Source organism: Oreochromis niloticus, linkage group LG23 (genome assembly GCF_001858045.2).
Source record: "Oreochromis niloticus isolate F11D_XX linkage group LG23, O_niloticus_UMD_NMBU, whole genome shotgun sequence".
Classification (NCBI taxonomy): domain Eukaryota; kingdom Metazoa; phylum Chordata; class Actinopteri; order Cichliformes; family Cichlidae; genus Oreochromis; species Oreochromis niloticus.
Genome location: NC_031986.2, coordinates 22,831,845 through 22,856,291, shown reverse-complemented (window position 1 = coordinate 22,856,291; position 24,447 = coordinate 22,831,845). Strand labels below are relative to the sequence as shown.

Sequence of the window (24,447 nt, the reverse complement as noted above, 5' to 3'; positions counted from 1 at the left end):
GTTAAACTTGTATGTCATTATATAATCACCACACTTTTGTCCTTCTCGTCCTATGCAGCAGGCACTAACATAGATTATGCAAATATTGTCTCATAGCATATGTTAAAACAATTACCATCATCACACCCTCATAAAAATCAGTATAGGTGCCATTAAAATACTATAAAAACACAGAAATGCTTCATAAACCCAAATGAAAAACCCTTAAAACATTCAAACAACTGTCATTCAATGCCCTGGGTAGTGTTTGGCATATAAAAGGGAAGCTGTGGCGAATTAAAATAATAAACACATAAAATGAAATCAGTGCAGCGCTGCAGTTATCTTCATGTCTGGTGAACTGCAAACTGTTGGCAACAAACCTCATTGTGCTTCATGACAAATTTACTGCTCAAGGTCAGCGAAGAGGCGGCCCAAAGAGTTGCCTAAATTCACATTCGTATTTGCACAAATCGTAACCGCACTTTTACAACCTGAAACAATGAGCATGGCGCTGGCATATTTGTGTCCTGTTTGTTTTTGTTCAAGGGTCATTTCCCTGGATAAAGCCAACACAAATGTTGCTCCCAAGTAAATCAATATTGGCATTTGCACATTAACGCAACTCCAATTTTCATCCAGATTTACAATTTCCCTCCATCTACAGTCCTTCCCCTTCTGACACGCAAACCTACTCTCTTCTCAAAACATTTCCTGTCGGCTGTCTGTCACCACCAGAACGAATGACTCATGACGCTATCCTGATTATTCCCCAAATTGCCACCACAAATGACTTTGCCCGGTTTTAGAGGTATTTGGCAGATTTCTCCGCGGATGTTTTGGGAACACATAACTTTTGTTCCTATAGTAATATTTGGGTAGACGAATGGCTTGAGGGGAGGTTTTTCGGGGAGAGGAGTTATGAACTGGAGAGGAGAATAAAGGAGAGGAGAGACATTTCAACATTTCTCCCCACCAGTCACAACTAAAACCACTAAGTATACAGCCTTGTTACACTCTTCCCCTCCACCCTTTCCCTTGCTTCTCATTCACTCATTCCTCCGCTCCTTCCTTTTCATTTGCTCTCCCTCTTTTTTCTTTTTTTTTTTGTTACCGCTGATTGGGATCAAATGTGGTGAGTGGAACTGTGAGGAATAAGTCAGTCAAGAGGCAGAAATGAAGCCTTACATGGCGTATTTGCCCCCAAGTAGTTCTTCTTTTGTACAATTCTTCTTCTTTTTTTTTTGCACATGTATTTGAAGTCACTGATCCACCACAATATTAAAAACCACTGACAAGTGAAGCGAATAAAACTGATCATCTTGTTACAAGACAATGTTCTGCTGGGAAACCTTGGGTTTTGGCATTCATGTGGATGTCACGATGATATGTACCACCAAGCAAGACAATACGCCTCACGACACTTCAAAATATACTCAGTGACAGCTCGAGGAACACAACAAATATACCCAAATTATGATCCCAATTCAATAGCACTATCAAAATCCAATCCCAGTAGGGCCCCAAAACTAATCCAAAGGAGCTGAAGACCATGATTCCAAAGTCCTCGTACAGGATACCCCGAGAGGTCCAATCTCCATGCCCCAAATGGTCAAAGTTATTTTGTTAGCAATAAATAGTTATTGCTGATTATGGTACAAGATAAAGCCACTATACTAATAATAATGCTTCATGCATAGCTGGTAAGTATCAGCAGTTTCTGAATGATGAGGTGTAATTGAAGTGAAATTAGGGGTTGATCTGAGTGGGCGATCATTTACAGTGAAAAATAATTGTGGGAAAACGAAACAAAACCACACAAAAAACAGAGGGCTGCCAAGTACAAATGAGGCGACGAAATCAAAAGATTTTTTAAGCATATAAAATTGTTTTAAATTAAATTTAAACTGATAAAGTTATTTGTGTAAGAGCATGTCACATGCTACTCAAAAGTAATCAGAATCATGATTCTTTTTATTCTCTGTGTTGAATCAAGCAGCCAAAATCTTAAATGATTAAAAAACTGAACCATCGGATGCACCAAAATAATCTAAACAAAAGTGTTAGTATTAATTTACAAAATATGGCAAATTGATATTTCTTCTTGTCTTTGTATTTATCTACTCCCTTATTTATTTTGCCTTTTGTGTAATTTTGTATTTCATGGATTCAATTATTCATTTTCAACCTGTGCTGATGATTTCAGCAGTTTTGGTCCTCCGTAGATGACCGTGTACGCACTATAACCCACACCATTACACAAGAAATCTAAGTGGGGATGTGCACTTGCATGAAGTTTATTAGCCAGTGCGCTGCTCTGGATGACGTCACACTGCAGTCTGAGGCAGGCAGGTTAAAGCTTTTTTGCTGGACGGTGCATTTTTCCATGCAGTGCTAAAATTGATTTAAACAGCCTGAAAAAACCCATAAATGGGCTTCGCTTAACATTTGCAATAGTGCTTCAAGAGAAAAAAAAACTGTGTAGAAAAGCAACTTTTAAATTCCTGCTATTCCCAATGCAATGACCACGGTCACAGTTTATCTGCTGTATGTGTGGTGCATTGTATGTGCTTGTACAATAAGTAAAAATATGTGTACTTCTATACAGTAATATGGTGTGACAAAGACTAGAATGCACAATGAAGACATCAGTCTCATCAGTAACAAAAGAAGACGGAGATGATCGTGTCTTACCTTCACTTCACATTTCTTGTGGCAGGACAGCCGGCACGCTGAAATAAAAGAGGCAGCATTAAGTGCAGTTGTTGATTTACACCCACAGGAGCAAAAACCATTAACAAACGTAAAGAGATTAATGGATGTTTCCTTTCACATAGATCACAAAATGAAGCTGAAAGCAGCAACTGTGGATGTGTGTGCAGTATTGGAAAACAATTAAAGTGCTTAGATGGTGTGGAGAGTTTAGAATTGCAGCGCTGTACTGCTGAATGCACTGAAACTGAAATAAGGTCAGCGCCATCCCTGATGCCAACATGCTGTGGTGCTGCCCTCAAGTGGTCACATAAAGCAAACATCCATCCATCAGTTTGCATTTCACTACCTTAATGTTTCAGGCAAAAGGTGAAACATTGATGCAAAAATCAATAGCAAATGCAAGGCAAAGTGATTGAAATGAACACAGAATGTTGATTAAACAGTGATAAATTGGACTTTTAATGCATGTTATACACTGTTAATGGGTCACACTTGAATTAAGGTGGTACAAGTCTCCCCAGCACTCCCCCCCCCACCCCCAAAAACAAAGCAAAACAAAACATTTAGATATATATTTACATTTTTAAATCTCTGGCAGGTGAATGGAAGAAAGCAATATAGTAGTAACAGTCTGTAATCAAATTTTATTCATTTATTAATGCAAATTTGTCTTTTTGCATGTTTGAAGCAAACACTCTTTATGAAAGATGGCCAGAAGTTTCAGGTCAGAAAGGTTAAGCCTTTGCGCAGAAACCTTAAAGCTGCATTCTTTTTAACTACCAGGAGGGGGCGAATCCTCTATTTGCAAACAGGTTGTATATAGGTATATGAGGAAATAAACCTTCTTCTTTATGGATTTATGACAGCAGCAAACACTTTGAAGATATGCTTAGGATTCCAATCACTACTTTGAAGTGTTACTGATTACAACATGATGCTTATTTTACAAAACAAAGTCCTATTTAGGGTAAAATAGCTACACAGGATGGCAGGGCTTGCTTTATGACTTTGCTTAATATAACTTTGTTTCCATTTTTAGTCAAAGTCAAAGTCAAATTTATTTATATAGCACATTTAAAACAACAAATGTTGACCAAGGTGCTGTGCAATTAAGATAATCAAAAGAAATAAAAACATAGGGAGACATGATAAATGTTAAGAATAAGAATCATAACACTGGAAGATTTGAGAAAGAAATAAGATAAATAAAAGAAATACAAACTCATTCTGATTTAAAAGCCAAGGAATAAAACTGGGTTTTCAGACGGGTTTTAAAAGTGTCCAATGTTGGGGAGGTCCTGACCTGAAGGGGCAGTTTGTTCCACAGTTTAGGAGCAGTTACAGCAAAGGCCCGATCTCAGGACAGCCAGGAGCAATTGATCCGCAGACCTCAGTGATCTTGCAGGAGTGTACCAATTTAAAAGATCGGAAAGGTATGAGGGTGCTAACCCGTGCAATGCCTTAAAAACAAATGGCTAACTGATGACAGACTAACACCAGAGTAAAGACTATTACAGTAGTGGAGGCGAGATGAAATGAAGGCATGGACAGCTCTCTCAAAGTCTCTAAAACAGAGAAATGGCTTCACTTTAGCAAAGTTTAGCACTTTTTATGTCTTTCGTTTGCTAATGTCTCATTCTTTGACATTCAAAGGGCCTCCCTGAGAGTTTTTCAGCTGATTTTAAAGCAATGTATCTGGACGATTGCACAGCACATTGTCTTATTGTCACATCTAATCCTTTGGCTACAATAACCTCTAGCAATGTGCTGCATAGCAACCCTTCCTGGTAACTGTAAAGGACAACAAGGATTCTTAGATAACTATAATTGTCCAGGTGCTTGTGAACATATAGTACACTATAGGCTCTAGTTTAACAGGACAGAAAGTACAATAAATAAAAGCGTATGCCTTCTTTTCTTCTTCTTTACCCATATCTATCACCCAGTGTCATTGCTACCCAAATTTCTCACTCTTCACCCTAGCTCTGCCCCCCCTCCCCTACCACTCATCCCTTTCCCCCTCTTATCTAGGCTAATGCAGCAGCAGCAGCAGCCATGCTAATTTTAACACCAAATCCTCAGCCAAAGCCCTATACAAGCCCATTCCCCTACTGCTGGGCTTTTCTCCCCGTTTGTCATCTGGCCTCGGCTAAAGACACTCTGTTTGTACTGTAGTTCAAAAATGGGGAGAGCAAGGGAAAGAGTGCAAAGACAGATAGAGGGAGACCAGAGAAAAAGAAACAGAGCAAATGTGAGGCTGCCTGGGAGTCTTCTAATGTTAATTTCCCCTGGACTTTTCTTGGAGTGACAATAAAACCTTTAGTACTTCTAAAATTAGACTCAAAAACATGTGACTGGATCGTTGAGGAAGAGGGGGAGGCAGGGGCTCAAAGGCAAGAGGGAGAGAAAGCAAAGCTAAAACAGTAGACCAATGCATACATAAACAGAGGGTACAGTGTAAACAAAATGGAAGTGTATATCTAAAATAGACTTGGGGAGAAAACACATTCAAATACAAATAAAACTTTCTCTTAAACCTTTCTTTAATGTAAATCTAAATGGCTTAAATTATGCTAGAATCAAGTTTTAGCTTAACTGTGCAGCAGTTCTCAGAGAGAAAATGCTTTCTTGATGCTAGAGGTCTGAGGAAAATGGCCAAAATGCTTCGAGCTGACAGGGAGGCAACAGTAACTCAAATAACACTGTTACAACCAAGGGATGCAGAACACGCTGAACTCAGCAGCAGAAGACCATGTTTATAATAATGTTTCTCAAAGTAAAATTGGGTCAAAACTCTGATATACATCTATTTTGTGCCACTTCCAGGTTGCAGAAGCAGCAAGTCTAAGGAACATAGAGGCAGTTGTTATAAAATGGAATGTTTACATTTATAAATGAATCTCACCCTCAGCCATTCTGGGAACCCAACCCCTGCCTGGTCACAATTCACTCGGTCTACTGTCTTACGTCTGCTCAGATCAACTTTAAAGCCAAGATGCTAGACACCCACCTTTGCAGATGAGGCCTTCCTTGGTGATGGCCTGCTTGCATATATCACAACTCTTGGCCTTCTTGAATGGCTTCAGCTTAAAGGTGTGAGTGTGGACGCCCTCCAGCTCGTCGGGCTGCGGGAAGAAGAGGAAACAAGATCAGGAGTGCGTTGCTACAAATCGATGGAAGCAGATCCAAAGCCAATCAAAACACATTCGATACATTTGGCTGCACGTGAGAGTTTGACCTCAACTTTTGATGATTTTTGGTTTCAGCAGAGCTGTTTCATTGTGTCTTTGTTATACTGAATGGGAGGGTTAATGTCCGAAACAGTGATGCAACTCAAACAAATAAGTCATTTTTCTACCTTAAAAGGCCCTAAAGACTGTTGCGCGCAAATAAGTGCACTCACACTGACACACACACACAGAGACAGACACAGCCCACCCAACAGCATAGGATGTTTTCACTTTGAAGTTCTCTAATTAAATGACTAATTAATGATGGAGTGAAAAAAAGGCCTTACAGCAGCCAGCAACCTAAAAAACTCTAGGAATGATGCTTGCCTGTGTGTGTGTGTGCAGTATTGTTTGCAAGTGTGTGTCCGGGGCTTCATTTCAGAGCAGCCTGAGGACACAACAGCTCTAGAAACTGTGCAAAGCAGTGAAGAAGAAAAATCAAAAATATTGTTATACGCATGCTGATGATGATGAAGAAGAAGAAGATGGGGTTGCAGCTGCTGCGAGCATGTTGCTCATGACCAGGATAACAACTTGGAGGATCCCAAAAGACCCTTGCAAAATTAATTCCATGACTTGTGTAATTTATTCCTGACATGCAATGACATCTCGAACGCTGTGTTAAAATGTGGGTTTCTCTCCAAACAGCTGCACATTACTCAGAGTTGATCTGATTAGTCTGTCCTGCAGCTTGGAAAATGCACTCAACGCACGAGTTTTTCCTTTGAAGGAAACCAGACGATGAACGCTTCAAAATGTGCTCAGAATAGACGAGTTGGTTTAGGTTTCTGAATGTTTTAGGCCTATATTTTCTTTCTGACTTGCTTATGTGGTTTGATCTGGTTTTATTTTATCATACAAAGGTCTGTGGGTTGCTTTGATGCAGTTACCCCAGTTCGTAGGGCCAAAAAGACAACAGGCAAATCCCAGATCTCTTCTTTTGTCATTTCATCATGTGACATCATCACTCGGAGTTGCACTTAAAGCAAACACCCTGCTAGATCTCCCTCTTTCCCTGTTGTCCAGAGCCCACTTTTCCTAACAGCCCCCTCTGTGAGTCATAATAATGATGCCATTTCCTTTGTGTATTTGTGCAGCTGGCCCGGTCTGGGTTGGGCTCGGCTGGACTGTAAATCTGAGTTTGCGTTATTGAAAACAGTATTTTATATACACCTCCCTCCAGATATCACCTTGAAAGGATGCATGAATGAGTCAATGAATTAAGACATTCCTCAAACATTCCCACGAATATAAATCATTCCGAGGGCTTTGGAATATTCATTTCTGGTGAAAGGAGAAATCAAGCTTTCTTAAGGTGACCTGGTCTACACCTGCAAACATAGTTTTTTCTTTTTAACAGATTAACAGTTTAACTGATTATCTTATTCAACACAGGCAACATTGCTGCCACATCATGTTGTGCAAGTTGCTCACTGTAAATAGATCACTGATCACTTCTCCTATAGAGAAGTTTTAAGCTTTCATGCTTTCTGTGTCTTTCTTTAAGTAGATAAACAAGCTAATTGTTTCTACTTGCACCAGTTTGTGTTGACGTCTAAAGGTAAGTCTGTAATTCTGTAGTAGCACACAGTAATTAATTTAGTTTGCAGAGCACCAATGATGAGGAGCTGTTTGGAGGAGGGGAGGTTCTGGTACAAAGAGTAGCTCAGAGCAGCTTATTTAAAATGCACAGGAAATGCATGTGCACATGTCCACAGTGCTCATGAAATTTACTCATTACCACTCACAGATTGTGGTCCATCTCTAAACCAAAGAACAAGTGACGTCTTACTTAGAACCACTAGACAACAGATAGCTCTTAGTGCTACCTACAGCATAACCTTCTACCACAAGTACTGTTTAAAATGCAGTGCTGTGGAACAGACTAGAGATAACCTTCATTTTTTAAGATTTTGCAAGTAAAATCGGGAAAATGGGGATCAATTTATGAAAAATGTGCAAATATACAAGGAAATGTCTAATAAGCTTTGAATGAGTTTAAAAGTCAATATTTAAGTAGTCTTCAGGAATAGTTCTCCAGGCTTCTTGAAGGACATTCAAAGCTCTTCTTTGGATGTTTCTGCCTTTTGTTCTGTTCTCTGTCAACATGATCCCACACTGCTTCAATAATGTTGAGGTCCGGGCTCTGGGGAGGCCAATCCATGACTGATAGTGCTCCACTGTGTGTTTTTCTATCCAGGTATGATTTTACAGTATCTCTCTTTTCCCCTTCCTTAAGAAGACTTCTTGATGGCCACCTATCAGTTGAGACTATTTCTGATGAGTCTTCAGTGAACAGTAGATGGATTACCTGAAGAGCCAGATGAATATCTCAAAATCTGTGTCAAGCCTTTGCTGGATTTAGACCTGCCACTTTTTTGTCCTTCATTTCCTTAAATTTTTAAGGACACACTCCACAGAGTGAAGTAGAATAGAATAGAATAGAATAGAATAGAATAGAATAGAATAGAATAGAATAGAATAGCCCTGGACCTGTCTGTGCCTCCTGAAGTCCATTATGAGCTCTTTTGTTTTAATGAAGTCAGGCTTCATGTTGTTGTCCAAGCACCATCCTCAATCAGCGAGTCGGACTGATTGAGGCTGGTTAGTGAAGAAGTCTTTAATCCAAGAGCAGGTGGCAGGGGGGATCTGAAGGTGGTCCAGTTTGGTAGTACAAAGACTAGACTCAAAATCAGCAAAAGAAAAAAAGCCAGTGTCCAAAGAAACACTTTAAAAGAACTTCAGTAAGCCTGAAGAACTATTGATGGAGACCACTTTAAAAAAAAGTAAAAGAAAGTCTGGCTTCTTGGCAGAAAAATATAAAAACAAGTGGAGGCTCAAGACTTTTGCACATTATTATAGCTCACTGCTTTTTCTGCTACCATTGCTAATTTTAATCACTTCGACTACAACTAGACCTACTACATCTTCAAAGGACTGTAGGTATGATGAGGCTCACTGATGAAAGCTGCACTAAGTCGTGTAATCCTTTGCTTCATCATCTTTGAGCTCATTTTCTTGTTGCTTTCCAAAGCTCCCTGGCCTTTTTTCCCCTCCTCCATGTGCTGCAGTCAATTTGGCTCAAAGCTTTTTTCAAAAGTGTGTTTCTCAGCGTTTTCGCTTCCATATCTCCCTAAATCTTAATGGCTTTTGTCACACTGTGACACTCTCGCTATAAGCTCCAAAGAGGAATCCTGGCTGACCTTGGCTGGCCAGCAGCACACACAGCATATTAGAACAGGTAACTTCAAACAAACAATATGCTACATGCATGGTGATAATTCATGTAAAAAATTAATTATGAACCACTGCAACATCTATCTCTCGAACGACCTTGTTTCTTCCATTTGTTTGTTAATCTGCTCAACAGCAGCAGCTCAGATTGAAACAGAGGCAGACTAAACATTGAATCCATATATACTGATTAATGGAGACTGCTGTGTTAACATGTCTAGCTCTACAGCAGAAATAAATATGTTTACAGCATGCTACAAAACCAGTTTCTGTCTCTATAACTTAAAGCCTATTAAGTTAATTTAGTTTTAAGTTATTATTAAAACTGTAATGTAATTTTTTAATATAAAAACTTACTCATTTTAACTTTATTAAGACTGAACTTACACTATACAACATAAGGGGTGAAGCTTTGAGAGATGAGTAGCTGTAGCCACTCTCTGTTAGATAGCGCCTTAGCTAATTTGTGTCAGTGGGCTGTGATTGTGGTGTTGGTCACTTTTGGAACATTTTCAATGCAAAATATGTGGCTCGCTGTGCGGTTAGCAGTAATAAGACCACAGAAAAAGGGTGAGCTTTGAGTTTTGGTGAGTGACATTCAAGCATGGTTTTTTTGTATGTTACTTAGCAACAACCCATCGACTATGCTATGTCCGACTATGGGCTATGCATGTTGAAAATTAAAACCAGAAATTTTCTAGGACCAAATATTACATCCCCTACCTATAAATAATACCAATTCATGTGACAAAATCTGTTTATAGTAGGTTTAGCAGATTTCTGTGTGTATGAAATTCACCCCTAGGGTTACTATGTATGTATTGTATGTATTCTTAATTTTATCATCTCTAAAACAAAAACATCACAGTGGGCCAGATGCTAAAATGGAGTCTTTGACACATGAGTCTACTAACCAATAGGGTTGCCATGTGGACACTTTTCTCTCTTTTGCCTGCCTTTGATGTGTTTTTGGAATAAAGAAAATGAAAAGTAGACCAAATACTGGGATACCACTAATTATCTGAAAGACATTCAGAATAAACATGAGAGCAAACACCTGCTTAAGACTGGCATTTTTTGCAGCGTGGCCCTCGCTGAGTTTATAAATAGCCTTTAAAGCTCCACAGTCTCGATGTTAAAGATGACCTGGCAGAAAGCTGGCGGCTAAACCAATCAGACGCAACCAGCTGTGTCACAGTCAGGTGCCATGGTTACCTGGCTGCCACAGCAACTGGGGTCAACATGTCCTGTCACACAATGATGGATGAGCTGGGGGAGAAAAAACATACAACCACAAGTTTACACACACACACACACACACACACACACACACACACACACACACACACACACACACACACACACACACGTATAAACATGAATGCATAGCCTGGCGCACGGGCCCACTGTGAGTATCGAGACAACAGAAGTGCAAATGGCACTTGGATTTCTGCCATGTAGCATCTGGGATTCAACTTTTTTTTTAAAGAAGAAGAAGAAAGAGGGGAAGGGCCTCAGCAGCTGAAATGGCTAGTAAAGAGAAAAATACAGATCATGCATTTACAAATGAAATGACCCTCTGAGTTTCTTTTTTTTTTCTTTCTTTCTTTTCTAGGAATGAAAAATATATCTCAAGCTCACACTTAGGCATGTAATCAAATAGCTGCTTCAGTAATGAATGCCATCAGTTTCTTAATCTTCCATGACAGACTGTATCATATGGTATGAAACAACTTGCTTCCTGTGAAGCTAAAGTTTTGCCAAGAAATTAACATTCAGGATGTTGGTAATCTCTGCTGAAACCTGACAGCACTAGCATATAAAAATATTAAGGTTTACCAGAGCATTTACATTGTCTACATCCTTTTACAAACCACGAGATGATCCGACCTCTGCAGATGTCAAGAAAGAACAAAAAAAATCTGACTTGATCATGCTTTTTAATGAATACAACAGTAAACCCAAGTAAAAGGTCTTCTTTTCAGCATTATGGAAAGCTGATGTTACTTTCAGTGGTATTTTGATGACCCTAAAAAAATGCATTTTGACATTTTTAGCGCACAGCTGAGGACAGCGACGTAAAAGAGAAAGAAAGCTGTCCTCTGTGTCGTGCTAGAAGGAGACTCCCACGAGAGGCTTGAGAGAGAAAATGGAAAAGGAAGTTATGTGGAGAGACAGAGAAACCAAGACAGAAAAAGAGAGGCTCAAGGTAAGGGAAATGGATGGATCTGGCGAAAAAATAGAGGGAATAATGGGACAGAGTGGACAGGCTGAAAGAGGAGAGGAGGCGTTTCTCTGAGTATGTGTGTCCTGGCATATAGACAGGAGGCCCAGTAAATCAAGGCTGTGTGCTCTTCTCCCCCAGTTGCACTTAGCTAATGAAAAGCATCACTACGCTACCTCGACCCCACTTAGAGCAAAGATGTGGGAGGAGGAGAGAAGTGAAAGGGAGGGGGGACGACTTTCTCAAAGGCATCGTTCTGTCCTTCTGATCAGAAATGATACATGAACACGAACTAGTCCTGGAAAACACGCATAAAAGTCATTTATATCAATCCATATATATGCACATGCTGGACTGTTGGTGATAGACACATTTGTATCATTTGTATCTTGGATGACTGCTTCGAGTATTTCGAGAAAGCGTCTTGCTTTTATATTCACAGTGATTCACATGGATTCCCACACGTGGCAGGACTTGAAGAGTATATTAAAGTACCGTGAGGAAACACCTTTAGCAGCAATAACCTGAAGTTGTTGTTTTCTGTATGACATTATCAGTCTCTCAGATCATTGTGGAGGAAATTTAGCCCACTCTTCTATGCACTGTTACTTCAGTTTATTGAGGTTTGAATTCATTTATGCAGAGCTCTCTTAATGTCCAGCATTTCAGTTAGGTTGAGTTGTGGACTTGAGAACATTGCAGCACCTTGACTATTTTCATTTTCAGCCATTCTGTCACATATTTGCTGAAGTGATCGTCTTGTCGCATGAACCAGTGTGGCCAGGCTTAAATTGGTATATAAAGGAGGTCATAGTTGACGCAGTGACTGTAGACCAAATCATCACCCCTCCACCACCGTGCTGATGGTCGGTATGAGGTGTTTGTGTTCATATGCTTTGTTTAGCTTTGGCCAAACATCTCTACTTTGGTCTCGTCTGTCCAAAGGACATTGTTCTAGAGGTTTTGTGGTTTGTATAGATGCAGCTTTGCAAACCTAAGTCATTCTAAAATGTACCTTTTAGAGAGAAATAGAGGAAATCCTTCCAAATAAGCCATATTTGTTTGTTGTTTTTCTAATTTTGAGAGTTTGAGATATAGCATGTTGATTGCACCTTGAATTTGTCCTGGGAAGATGTGCAGATTAGAAGATTTACTGAATGTTTTCCACTTTCTCATTGCAGAATGGTGGACCGCAGATTATTTGAAAATAGTCTTATGACTCTCTATAATAAGATAATTGCTGATGTCTTTCCTTTGTGCTGTGTCATTGCTCCAGACCTGCGAGCTGCAAGAAATTCTGATTTTATCAGGATATTTATCTCACTTGCTGATGATCAGGAAACAAGCACATTTGATTAGCAGCAGATTACTACTTCTGATTCTCTTAATTCCCATGGAGGCAGTATAGGTGTACATAGTTTTTTTACAGCACTGTTTTGAGTTATGTGAAAACTTTTTTTTTTTTTTGCTTGACTGCATCTGCCCAGGAAAAAAAAAGAAAAACTTCTATGAACTAAGCCAAATACAAAGCTATAGAAAGTAACTGGCAGAAAGACAAACTGCTAATATTGCTTTGCATCGTTTGCAAAAAATATAAATCATTTGCTAACAAGTTAACAGCCATTAGCTACATAAATCTGAGGCTGCTTAGCAATTTGCGGTGTTGGCGCCATTTAGAGCCTTCTGAACAGTTTGGATCCCTGGATCACGAGGCTACTTTAGCATTAGCTCATGACTTAACATTCCAGCCTTTTCTCACTTCTTGCTACTAAAAATGAAGTTTGGCCAAAATGCCAAACTCAAAGCTTCACAAAGGTAGACCATGCATCAAATTGGTAATGTCACAGTGGCTTTGTCCATATTTCGATATGGGCCATACTGACACTACAATTTTTTAAATAACCAAAACTTAATTAAAGGTTAGTTCATTTGAATACTATATTAAGTTAAAGTGTTAAGGCTGTTTATGTTAAAAACTATATTTTAGCCTTGATACATTTAGCTAGCTTGTAGCTTCCCTACAAACAAAATCTGTTAAGAAGCATAGAAATAAAGTCCTTCATTATATAATATTAATGTAAAAGTGTAGGAGTAAGTGTGAATATGCTACATTTACATTATCAAGAGGTTACATTTTAAAAACTAATAAAATGGCATATTACATCATTGTTACATTAGTAAAATACACCATAGAGCACAGTTTCATAGTTAATAATATTCCAATTTACTAAAAAATTACTCATGTATGCTGAAACACAACAGGGGCATAGGTAATATTTTTGTAGGGTACTTAGGTTGAATCTTACTATATCTTTCTTACATCAAGATATATCGAACCTGTTTTTCTGGGTTTTTTTTTTTTATTATTTATTATAATATAAGAAAATGAAACATATAGCCATCTATAGCCCATCTATGGTCACCAGTTCTGTCTGAATAAAGTATGGCACCAAACTCAAGAAGCCCTTTACAGAGAGCCTACACATATTTATACCAATATTTGTCAAGAGAAGAAAGCCTCAGTGTAAGGGTACGTGTTTGTAGTCCACACATCCTGTTTATGCAAGGTGCCTTTTGAGCTGCTACATCTGGCAGCTCAGAAGGCACCTTTTTCCCATAAATCCCGGATGTTCAAATCTGGAATCTCTCTCACACACACACATATATAGGAACATAAATGTCCCCACATCCAGCTTCATTCCCATATTCATGCAGACCTCCACATATGGTTCCACTTATAGCACAGTCAGAGGAAAGTCTTTCTGCATGAATTGAAAGAATGGTTGGAGGAAGGAACAAAGATGTGCAGTATTATCCTGGATAATGATGTAATTTGACACAAATCCTGGAGCTCATTAATTTTTCAGTGAGTGTCCCCCAGTGTGCAATAAACATCTCCAAGAGACAATAGTGAAATAAATACAATCATTTGGAAATTAAAGTTAGTAGCTGAAGACATTTTTAGCCGAAGGTTAGGGGCTTTCTGCATCATATTTAGCAAAATGTGCAGAACGCTTATCAGTAATGCCATGTGAGACAGAAATGAGACATGATTTTCTGAATGAGTGACTACCTGGCTGATAGATGAGTCGGACAGATGGAGCAAATGAGTCATTATGTAAAAAAAAAAACCAACTGTGGGGGGGGGTTACCAACCAGTCAATGATTCAATCAAACGAGCATGAGGAACAGGCCCACAGAAATAGAAAAGCCCAGCACCCCCCACAAGATGAAAAAGCAGAGCCACACCTGCTTTCAATTTCAACCAAACTGAAATTCGGTCAGGAACAATGGGCGCCTTTGTGAGGCATAGAGCGGGAGCAAACAAGAGGGAGAAACATAAAAAGAAACTACAGAACCAGGATGACATTTGTAATGCTTGTATATAAGAGTCTGTGACAGCATTTACATGCTTTGAGCAATTACTTATTGTAGAAAAAAAGTTTTCCTAAACACATGAAAGCTATGGCGGTGCAATGGATTGTTCAATAACTCTTTACTGAAGCTGATGTCTTTACCAGAATCTGTATGAAGAGCACAAAACACTTCTATACGCTCTTTGTGATCATTTTCACAGCAATCAAAGTCTTATGTTTGTTTATCTGATGCTTTGATATTTTACATACTCTGCTGCATGTAACATGTGACTTAAGTACTTATGTACAATACACAAGTCAAATACTAAAGTATGACTTGAGTTTTTGCATGTAAAATACAGTCAGGTGTAGTCGTGTGTAGAACGGGTGGTACTTGCAGCTTTCTAACATTAAAATTGTGTATTTTAACCCAACCTAAGATCTTTATGTAATGTTAACTAATCAGTTTTTTCCAATCATACAGATGCAAACCACTTGCACTTTTGCACTTTTGCGGTCCTCATTTCAGAAATTTTTCCACATTGCTGTTTTTGAGACTGTGTGAACAAACCGCTGACTCTACATTTTATCTCAAAGACTAGTTGTTCACTGTTTTTTGTTTAAAGAGCCCTGCAGCAATTTATCATAGCAGTTTCATAAAAGTGACACTCTCCTAAGAGGGAGAAGAAACAGTTGTCACCATCATCAGAGTACCAGCTGAGATATTCTGAGTTTTAGGCCATAGTATGAGTCAAATTCCTGTTTCCTAAGACTCAGCTAAACACCACCTTTTGTGTAATTATTAGTGTAATTCATCATAGCTTAGATTTGACAAGGGGATGGAAACACTCCTCAGAGATTTTGCTCCATATTCACATGACAGCATCATACAGTTGCTGTGGATTTCGCAGTTGTACATCCATGATGTGAATCTCCTGTTCCTCCATGTCCCATAGGTGTTCTGTTGCACTGAGATCTGGTGATTGAGGAGGGCATTTGAGAACAGTGAACACATCTTCAAGTTCAAGTAACCAGTTTGAGATGATTTGAGTTTTGAGACATGGTGTGTCATTCTGCTGGAAGCACCCATCAGAAGTACACTGGTCACAAAGGTCATAAACAATGCTCAGTTGGAACTAAGGAGCCCAAAATGTGCCAAGAAAATATCTCTCACACCATTACACCACCAGGCTGAGCCGCTGACACAAGCCAGAATGGGAACATGATTTCATGTTGTTTGTTCCGAATTCAGACCCTACTATCTGATGTCTGATGTCAATCAGAAATCGAACCTCCTCAAACCAGGCAAGATTTTTCCAATTTCCTATTGTCCAACTTTGGCGAGCCATGAATCCTTTTGAATATTTCTGTCAGCATCAGACTTTGTTCACATTTAAACTCTGTATCACCTCACTGTAAACTCTGCTGCCGCTGCCAGCCTCCACTCTCGAACTCTCTCTGAAACTGCGATCTCAGACACACAGATGGCATATCAAACAGCTGAAATTAGCACTTTGGCTATCATCAGTCCTCAAGTAGCTTTGCTCTGCTTCTTTCACCAGCTTTAAGCAGCACAACACGAAGGTTTCCCAAAATTATCCTTGTCAGTTTGATGCGATGTTGTGCCATGCCCCAACATTTATGAACATTTCCTTTTATAGTAAATAACAGAAGGGAGCGTGAAATGTCTTATCAGGATAGTCATTATTCTGGTTATAACCCCCAAGGGGCCTTCTCCACTGTGATTATGGCTACATTAGTGATTGCCAGGACAGAAGTGCCCATAATCAGAGACTGTTACAATCTACAGACATAGTTTACTCAAACAACACTTTAAGAACAAGATATATCCTTTGCTGTCTACCTCTATACACTGTGGGCATATGAATCAATGTAAAAGAACACACATAAGACAGGAGTTCAAGATATTTTATTTATACTGCTGAAGCCGACAACCCCAGTGGACTGACTGACACTGTGGGCCAGTTGCCAGATTGTAGTAGATCCCACCATCAAGCATCAGCAAGTTGAGAAACACTTGTGTGTGTGTGGGTGTGTGTCTCTGTTCTCCTCACTATTTATGTGTGTGCAGCCTAGAAACATGTATATCTGTGTGTGAACCTGTGGGCGCGTACTGTTTCCACGAGCTCGCGATACAATCAATACAAGGTGCAGACTGAGAGACACAAAGATCATTGGGCTGTGATCATGAAGTCTCAGCTGCTTATAATCATTAGTCAGCTGCTAATGAACTTAGAATCCATGTTTGCTAATGAGCTCTCCTCTCTTTGAGTCCATCTCTGGGGATTAAAAAACAAACAAACACGTAATCACAGCGAGTACAGGACAAGAACACAACAAGGATGCAGCTTTGAAATGTAAATGTGGAAATGCGCATCACAACTTTGTGCAGGTTGTTGAAGATGCTCTCTTTCATAGACCTTCAATTTGCAGCTTTCTGCTACTTCTAGTACTTCAAGTTTTATAGATGCTATTAATGTCTGATTAATTTATTAGTCAACTAGCAGTAGCTTTAGTAGTTTAAGCTATTGATTGTTTCAGTTATATCAAAAAAATACATATATTATTTTCATCTCAGCAAATGTCAGTGTTTGCTGATTTTGTTTGTCGTGTATACCCATCAGCAACTTCATCAGGTATACCTGTTCAACTGCCCGTAAACGCCAATGTCTACAGTAGCAACTCAAAAAAGAGAGAATGCACAGACTGCTTCGAGTTGATAGGAAGGTAACAGTTATCCAAACATCCACTCATATAGGTATGCAGAAGAGCATCCCTGAATGCACAACACAATAGTCCTTGAAGCAGATAGGCAGCAGAAGACCACACTGGGTGCCACTCCTGTCAGCCAAGAACAGGAATCTGAGTTATTGGCTCACCAAAATTGGACAACAGAACATTGAGAAATCATCGCCTGGTCTAATTAATCTCAATTATTTCTGCAACCATCAGCTGGTAGTGTCAGAATTTGGTGTTAGCAACATGAAAGCATGGATAAATCCCTTAGATCAGCAGTTCAGATTCTTGTTGGTGGTGTAATGGTGTTGGGGATATTACTTGATATATTTTGAGAATGTTGGAATGTGGGGTGATGGGGAATTTGGATCTTTATTATTACTTTTTATTGATTTATTGTTAACATCTACAGAATCAATATATGTTAATCAAATATTGCTTTTGGATGTTGAATATTAGCAAGTGAATTGGAGATAAAGTACCTGACTTTCAGAGGCGGGACCACGCCTCCAAACACACTCCTTCCGGTTCTTATCTATATATTATCCCCCAGTTCTACAAGCTGTTTGTTCTCGTTTACGCGGCCCACCCTCCCTTCCCTTTTCAATTGTTTAGCAAGTGAAACAGCATTTAACCATGTGGATATGGTAGCTGTGTTACATCAGTTCTGCAATGGCTAAATGTTCAAAGATGACCAGCTAAGTGGGTCACTTTTTTTCTTAGATTAGATTTAGATTAAAGATTTCTTTGTTTCCCTCACAAAGGAAGAAAGTTTTAGTATAGTTTTGTAGGATAAACACTGGTATCCATCCAGATGTTCACAGTCGGTGCAGGAATGATTAGCTAAAGTTATATAGACCACTTTAACCAGTTATTTAAAAAAAATAATTAGGATATTCTTTTTGAGAATTATGAAATATTAAATTCCTTGGATTTGCTGGTTTTCACTACTGACTCATCATGAAAATGCTAAATGGAAGACGCTTGATTTGCTGTCTTTTTTTGTCATACAGTATTTTTATTAATTCATCTATTTCTACATCTTTATTCCCAAATGGCCACCTATAACCCTAAACATTTTTTGATGTTTGAATGATCCACATACTGATCTGCAACATCCCAACCAGAATCCATTAAACTTTACAGGCAGACATTCAGACTCGGGGATGAGAAGCAGGGGCAGAGTAGTGCACAGTACCCAGGGGAAGTGTGCTGAAGCTGGGTCAAGGGCTAGCTGGTGATAGCCCAAGGGCCTGGAGGAAGGCAACCTGTCACATTGGATATAAATCACCTGGTCACAGATACACAGAGAATTGTTTAGCCAGAGTGACAGCTACACTCTCTGAGGACAGTCTGAGTCTTGAAGATACAGTATCGCACGCCTCGATGCATATATACATACACAGGCGCACACAAGCGCAAATGCACTGGTTAGAAAACGAGAGCATGGAGAAAGCTCCGATGAGAGTTGGTTGGAGGGATTTCTGGCTGAGGACAGTCAGTCCGTGTGGCAGCTGAACAGGACATGAGGTCCCTTTGGAGGCTGTTAAACCAAAACTAGGTCTGAGTGCAGTTTCATGTCATTTGGAGGTGGGTATCGACATCAAAACAGCAAATATCACAACCATGTGGAACTTTTTCATTGATCTTAAGCAACGGAGTTTGGAAATGACTTCAAATAATACAGCAGGTGATGAAGTCACAGAAATGCCCTTTAAATAGGACTTAATTCTTCATCTTTTAGCTGCTCTCTTTAGGAGTAGATCATCTGCCTCCATCTCATCCAAACCCTTGGAGCTTCCTTTCTCACACCAACCCTTTGCATGTCTTGGTTCCTGAAGGAGGGCAAGTCCACCCTGTCTCTGCTTCACGCTCTTCTTCAACTCTCTGTCTGTTTCATTGAATGGTTGATCACAGGTATTTAAACTCATCTACCTTAACTACCTCTGCTCCTTGTTAGACCTGCCTCCCTCTCATTTCCACATATTGTACTGTCTTTCATTCTTCTTCTCTGCAGAGCAAACCTCCACCTTTCCAGGCTCTCTTCCACCTGTTTCCTACTCTCGCTACAGATCACAGTGTCGTCTGCAAACATTATAGTCCAACGAGACTCCTGCCTGACCTCATCGGTCAACCCGTCCAACATCACTGCAAACAATAAGGGCTCAGAGCCGATCCCTGATGTAACCCCATTAATCTATCTGTCGCTCCTACCACAGAGCTCACCACTTTCTCACTGTCCTCATACATGTCCTTCACCACCCTCACATACTTCTCTGACAGTCCCAACTTCCTCATGCAGTACCACAGTTCCTCTTTTGCCACCCTATCATATGTTTTCTCTAGATCCACAAAGACAAACTGAAGCTCCTGTTGACATTCCCCATATTTCTCCCTCAGTACTCTTCAAGGTCAAATGTCTTCAGCCAAGGTAGCACAGTTTTCACTGGCATCCTGTTAGCCAGATGGTTTTACTTAATCCCGGACTCTCTTGATGATTCATTAGGGAAAGATTTTTTTCCCTGGATGCCTTTCTTGACGCAACCCACCCATCCAGGTTTGGTATCAACAGTTGGAGAACTCTGGCTTATGCTGCCCCAGCCCAGATGGCTGCATTCAAACTTATGCTTAATTAAGCGGATTGTTAGGAGGATGGTTTTTGGATGGTTTATTTCAGTATTTCACGTTTACTGTAATAGTTTTCATTCTCATATAATCAATGAAACAGTCTTTATTGTACAATAGATACAATGCATTGTTGCTCTTTTTGAAAAATCTTAAACTATTAGATTGCTGTCTGACTAAAAACCTTATTCAAGCTTGACCTGTTTTTTTCTGGACTTTTATATATAAAAGAGCTAAACATTATGCTGTGGGGAATTAGATACCACACATACAGACGCTGAAAGAGATTAATCTCTCAAGAATCTCCTCACTCAACACATGTTAATTACTAAGCAGGGATAGTAGACACACTGTTATTACAACCAGGCCACACACATACACACACACACAATACAGAGGTGACACACACAGAGGCGTGGCAGGCAGTAACGGTCCAATCAAAGCCGGATTGATTTTCAGAGCTCACTGGGGATTCTGTTCAGTCAATAAAGGACTCTGTTAGACAACTGGAGGCATGATGGATCTACCATACATCTTTCCTTATAGTGTATCAGCTGCCATGTACTGGACTACAAAACAGAATGAAATTGAGCAGTGCTTAAATCATGGCAGGTTTGCTATGTGATGCATTACAAAGTACTCTGTAAAATATGCAATCACAAGTTTTAGTAGCCATCAACAAAAAAAACGAAAGAAAGAAATGAAAATATGAGAAAGAAAAAACACAATACACAATATATAACTAATATCTTCTTTCTGATACTGTCCTTGTATTGTAAATATTTTAAAGCCTTTTTTTACAACCCTCAGTATTTTTGTACGGCCCACTAGAGGACCGCAAAACTTACACTTGAATGTCCAGTGGAAAAACACGTAGAGGTGGCTAATGTTTGCATCACTGTGCAAAAAAATACAATCAGGTACAGACAGAGAGACATTATCAGTCCCAAAAACTTTGGGGAGTTAATAGTTACAGCTAATTGCATGACCGCTAGCCACCTTCAACCTGTCCACCACTAGTGTGACAGTCACGGTGGCAATGATGCAGGGTAAAGTGAATAAGGCCCACAGGCCTACAGACCACTTTGTTACTCCCTGACAACCACCCATTGCTTTGGAAAAATGTGTATTCCGTGACTGGTTGGCAAATATCTCTATGTGATTTCTTTGGTGGCTAGCAGATGGCTGTGGTTGTCCATAGTTTGCATGATAGACACTGGCTTGTCTGCAAATACTTGCCAGGTACTTTTCGAATAGTAGTGAAACTGTGAAAAATGTGACACAAACCAGAAACAGGGACCATTATTAGTCTTCAATGACTTCACATGAAAAACCTCTATGGAAATCTATGACAAAAAAGTCCTTAATAAACTTGATCTCTCTAATTACTTTCCTTCCTTAGAGTGCTACTGAATTATTCATCATGTCATTTTTTGGTCATTTTGTCTTTCACCAAGGAGGTGGTTCTACTGTCAGCTTCATCCCTCTCATTACGTCCTTTATCAACACACCAAGATGGCTACAGTCAAAATGGTCATCTTCAAAACAGGACTTAACAAAGCAATGGATGACAGCACCGTAGCTACTTCCAGTTTAGCAAGAACAAACATAGTGGCTCAAATGGGCCGCTAGGTGTAATGAAATACATAGCTGTTAAATGTTACAGTAGTTACAAGTAGTGGGTGAGTGGATGAAAAGGTAAGCTAATAGTTGATAAGTGAGTATAATTCATAAATAATAAGTTGAAAGTTGTTCAGCTCCAGGTAAAAGTAAGTAAGATGTTATTAAGGAAGGTTTTTTTAGTCTTTCTGATTGGGTGTATTGTATGAAAAAGTTTGGAACCACTGATCTTTGGCTCCAAAGTGACTACACTATGAAAAAGCAATACCACGATGTTGTTTAGTAAAGACACTGTAAGTGTTAGCAAAGACAACCAATAAGGATGAAGCAGAGAGTGGCGGTCTACAGTCCAACGTGCATAACTACAAAGTAGCTGGACCATAAACCCCGGGGTACCCTGGTTGCACTCGGATAAACACGGGCAGGAAATTCTTCTGCAAATTTGTTAAAAAATATACCGCCGGCCGCTCTGTCAAATAACAGTTGTTGTTATTCTTAGCAGGGTTCCTTATTCCATATTGTAGAGCAGTAATGAGCTCACAGAAGAGTTTGGCCAGTCCTATAGGAACTAGCCCGCATTTGTGGCTGTTTCTGTCAAGATGTCAAATCTAATATTCTCCCTGTGTGCGTGGGGCTGATAAATTATTAATAGCGTGTATTTGAGGAGCTTTCTTAGAACCTGCTTCTTGCACGTCACTCAGCCTCTGCTCGTTACTCCTCTTTCCTCCCTCTGCTAACGTCACGCCTCACGACATTCATCTCCGTTTCCTTCTCCTTCCCTTTTCAGCCTTCGTCTCCTTTTGTGGATGTGATAATATTGGAATTGGAAGCTTTGCATCTGGACAACTCAATGCCTCACTTTGAGTGCGTGGGAGCTTTTCCTCCACTCTGCCTCTTTCCCCTTGCATCTAAATGGCTCTCTGCTCTGCTGCAAGCTACAGAAAAGTAGGGCAGATGCCTCATTTAACACTTGGGTGCAATCATTGAGCAGTGTGTATACATTACACAACCCCCCCCCCAAAAAAGGCAAGAAATTCATCTCCTTCTCCAATAAAAGTGGTGCTGAAGCTAGGTTTGTAAAAAGCGAAAGCATCTGATGTGTCAATATGTCAACATGCAAAAGCTGTCGTTTCAAAAACGCCACATTTCACATGTTTAGGAAGACATGTTTGAATCTAATCTGATTTTATGCAACTATGCAAGAGAGAAATTCTTGTTTCCAATGTTTCCCCACATCAGGGATTGGCCTGCCCAACATTTGCTTAATTTCTTTTCTGTTTTGTTGGTATTTTGGTTTCTGCCCCTGGTTCCTGACACACTCAGTCAGTCCGTGATAGGAGAAGAAGTGAGCAGCACCAGATTAAATTATACAGGAGAACCCAGAAATAGCTCTAATGCCGAGGCCGCGTGGACTCGGCGCAAGAACATGGCGATGTAAGTCGCCACTGAGCAGTCAACTAGATTATCCCTGAATGCATCACAGCATAAAGCGGACTGCTGTAGGTTTGACTGCCGTGCAGCTATCCAGTGGGATGAGCTTGACCTTTGGTAACCAAAAAATATAAAAGACGCTAGAGGAGGGATCTAACATTCAGGGTGGATTAAAGGGCCATTAGACCTTTAAATTTTGGAGCAGTCACCTTCCAACTTCCAGCTACGTTAAACACGTAAAACAGAGGAAGCAGCTGAGCTGAACTGTCCACACCTTCACCCACCACATGTAAACACAACCACCCACATGACACCATCTAGAAAGGTCACAGAGCATGTAAAAAAAAAAAAAGATAAGTAAAACTTGAAGTTTGGAAACATCTCTGCCAAATATCACATCTCTTTTGTTGCTTACAGAAAGATTGATGCCTGAGACCTGCACGCATGCCCTTCTCCAATCTCTTACCCAAAACATGCAGGAGAGGCAAACCCAGGTCCTGGCCCTCCCTGCCAGAGCAGAGGGCATCGGCAGAGACACGGAGGGCATCCTGCAAAAAAGATGCCACTCGAGGGGGCTCCCCAGCCTCACAGCTGAAATCCACAGTATTCCCAGAAATTCCCGGCAGTTCCACACACGCCGCATAAATCCATGCCAGAAGTGCGAGGTGCACCGAGGGCGGGGAAGCAAACCCTGCTCTCGTTTTTCTCACTCTGATGGCCTTAAGTCTGTCTCTCTCATGTGAGCTCCCTCCCTCTCTTGCTTCTATCCCTGCTCCTTCTCACTCACTCACTCCTGCCTTCTTGAAGTGTGGTAACTTTATTCCGTGGAGCAAAGGGGGAGGTGAGTCTTTATTTTTTTCCCTCTCCCTTCCAAAACTCCCTTCTCCTCAAATGATCCTTGTTAACCCCTCCTTTCCCTCCTCTCCACACACATATACGCTCTATTCATTGACCACCCTCCACCCTCCCTCAGCTTCCTTACATGGCATACCTCACCTCTCTTCCCCCTCCACCTCTCTTCTTCTGCAAGCATGCTCGCTCATGTCTGCGCTAATGTCACTTCAATTTTTCATCGGCAACCCCCTTTCCTGTTTCCAGATCCTCTCGCTCTCTACTCCAAAATAACTGCAGGACTCGCCGGCTGTCATGACACAGCTGAGGGAGGCCAGGCAAACTGCTTACACAGAAAAAAAAACATAGCAGGTACTCGCTTCTGTCGCTGCACATGCAACCTCATGCGTACGTCCTTCAGGAGCCGAGGTGCACATATGCTCAC

General features: G+C 40.2%; 1 protein-coding gene across 4 annotated transcripts in view; it reads right to left on the bottom strand.

Moving 5' to 3' along the window:
- tns1a (tensin 1a) overlaps positions 1-24,447 on the bottom strand; it is a 118,429-nt gene that overhangs the window by 86,421 nt on the left and 7,561 nt on the right. The window contains exons 1-3 of one of the 4 annotated variants that reach the window (XM_019351871.2): positions 23,638-23,942; positions 5,705-5,819; positions 2,674-2,711 (exon numbers count right to left, since the gene is read on the bottom strand). In XM_019351871.2, coding sequence (XP_019207416.1) covers positions 2,674-2,711; positions 5,705-5,819; positions 23,638-23,814 — 330 coding nt within the window. In that variant the 5' untranslated portion in view covers positions 23,815-23,942. Of the gene's footprint in view, positions 1-2,673; positions 2,712-5,704; positions 5,820-23,637; positions 23,943-24,447 lie in introns of those variants that run through there. The other 3 variants (XM_019351870.2, XM_013276347.3, XM_013276348.3) reach the window with 3 other exon arrangements.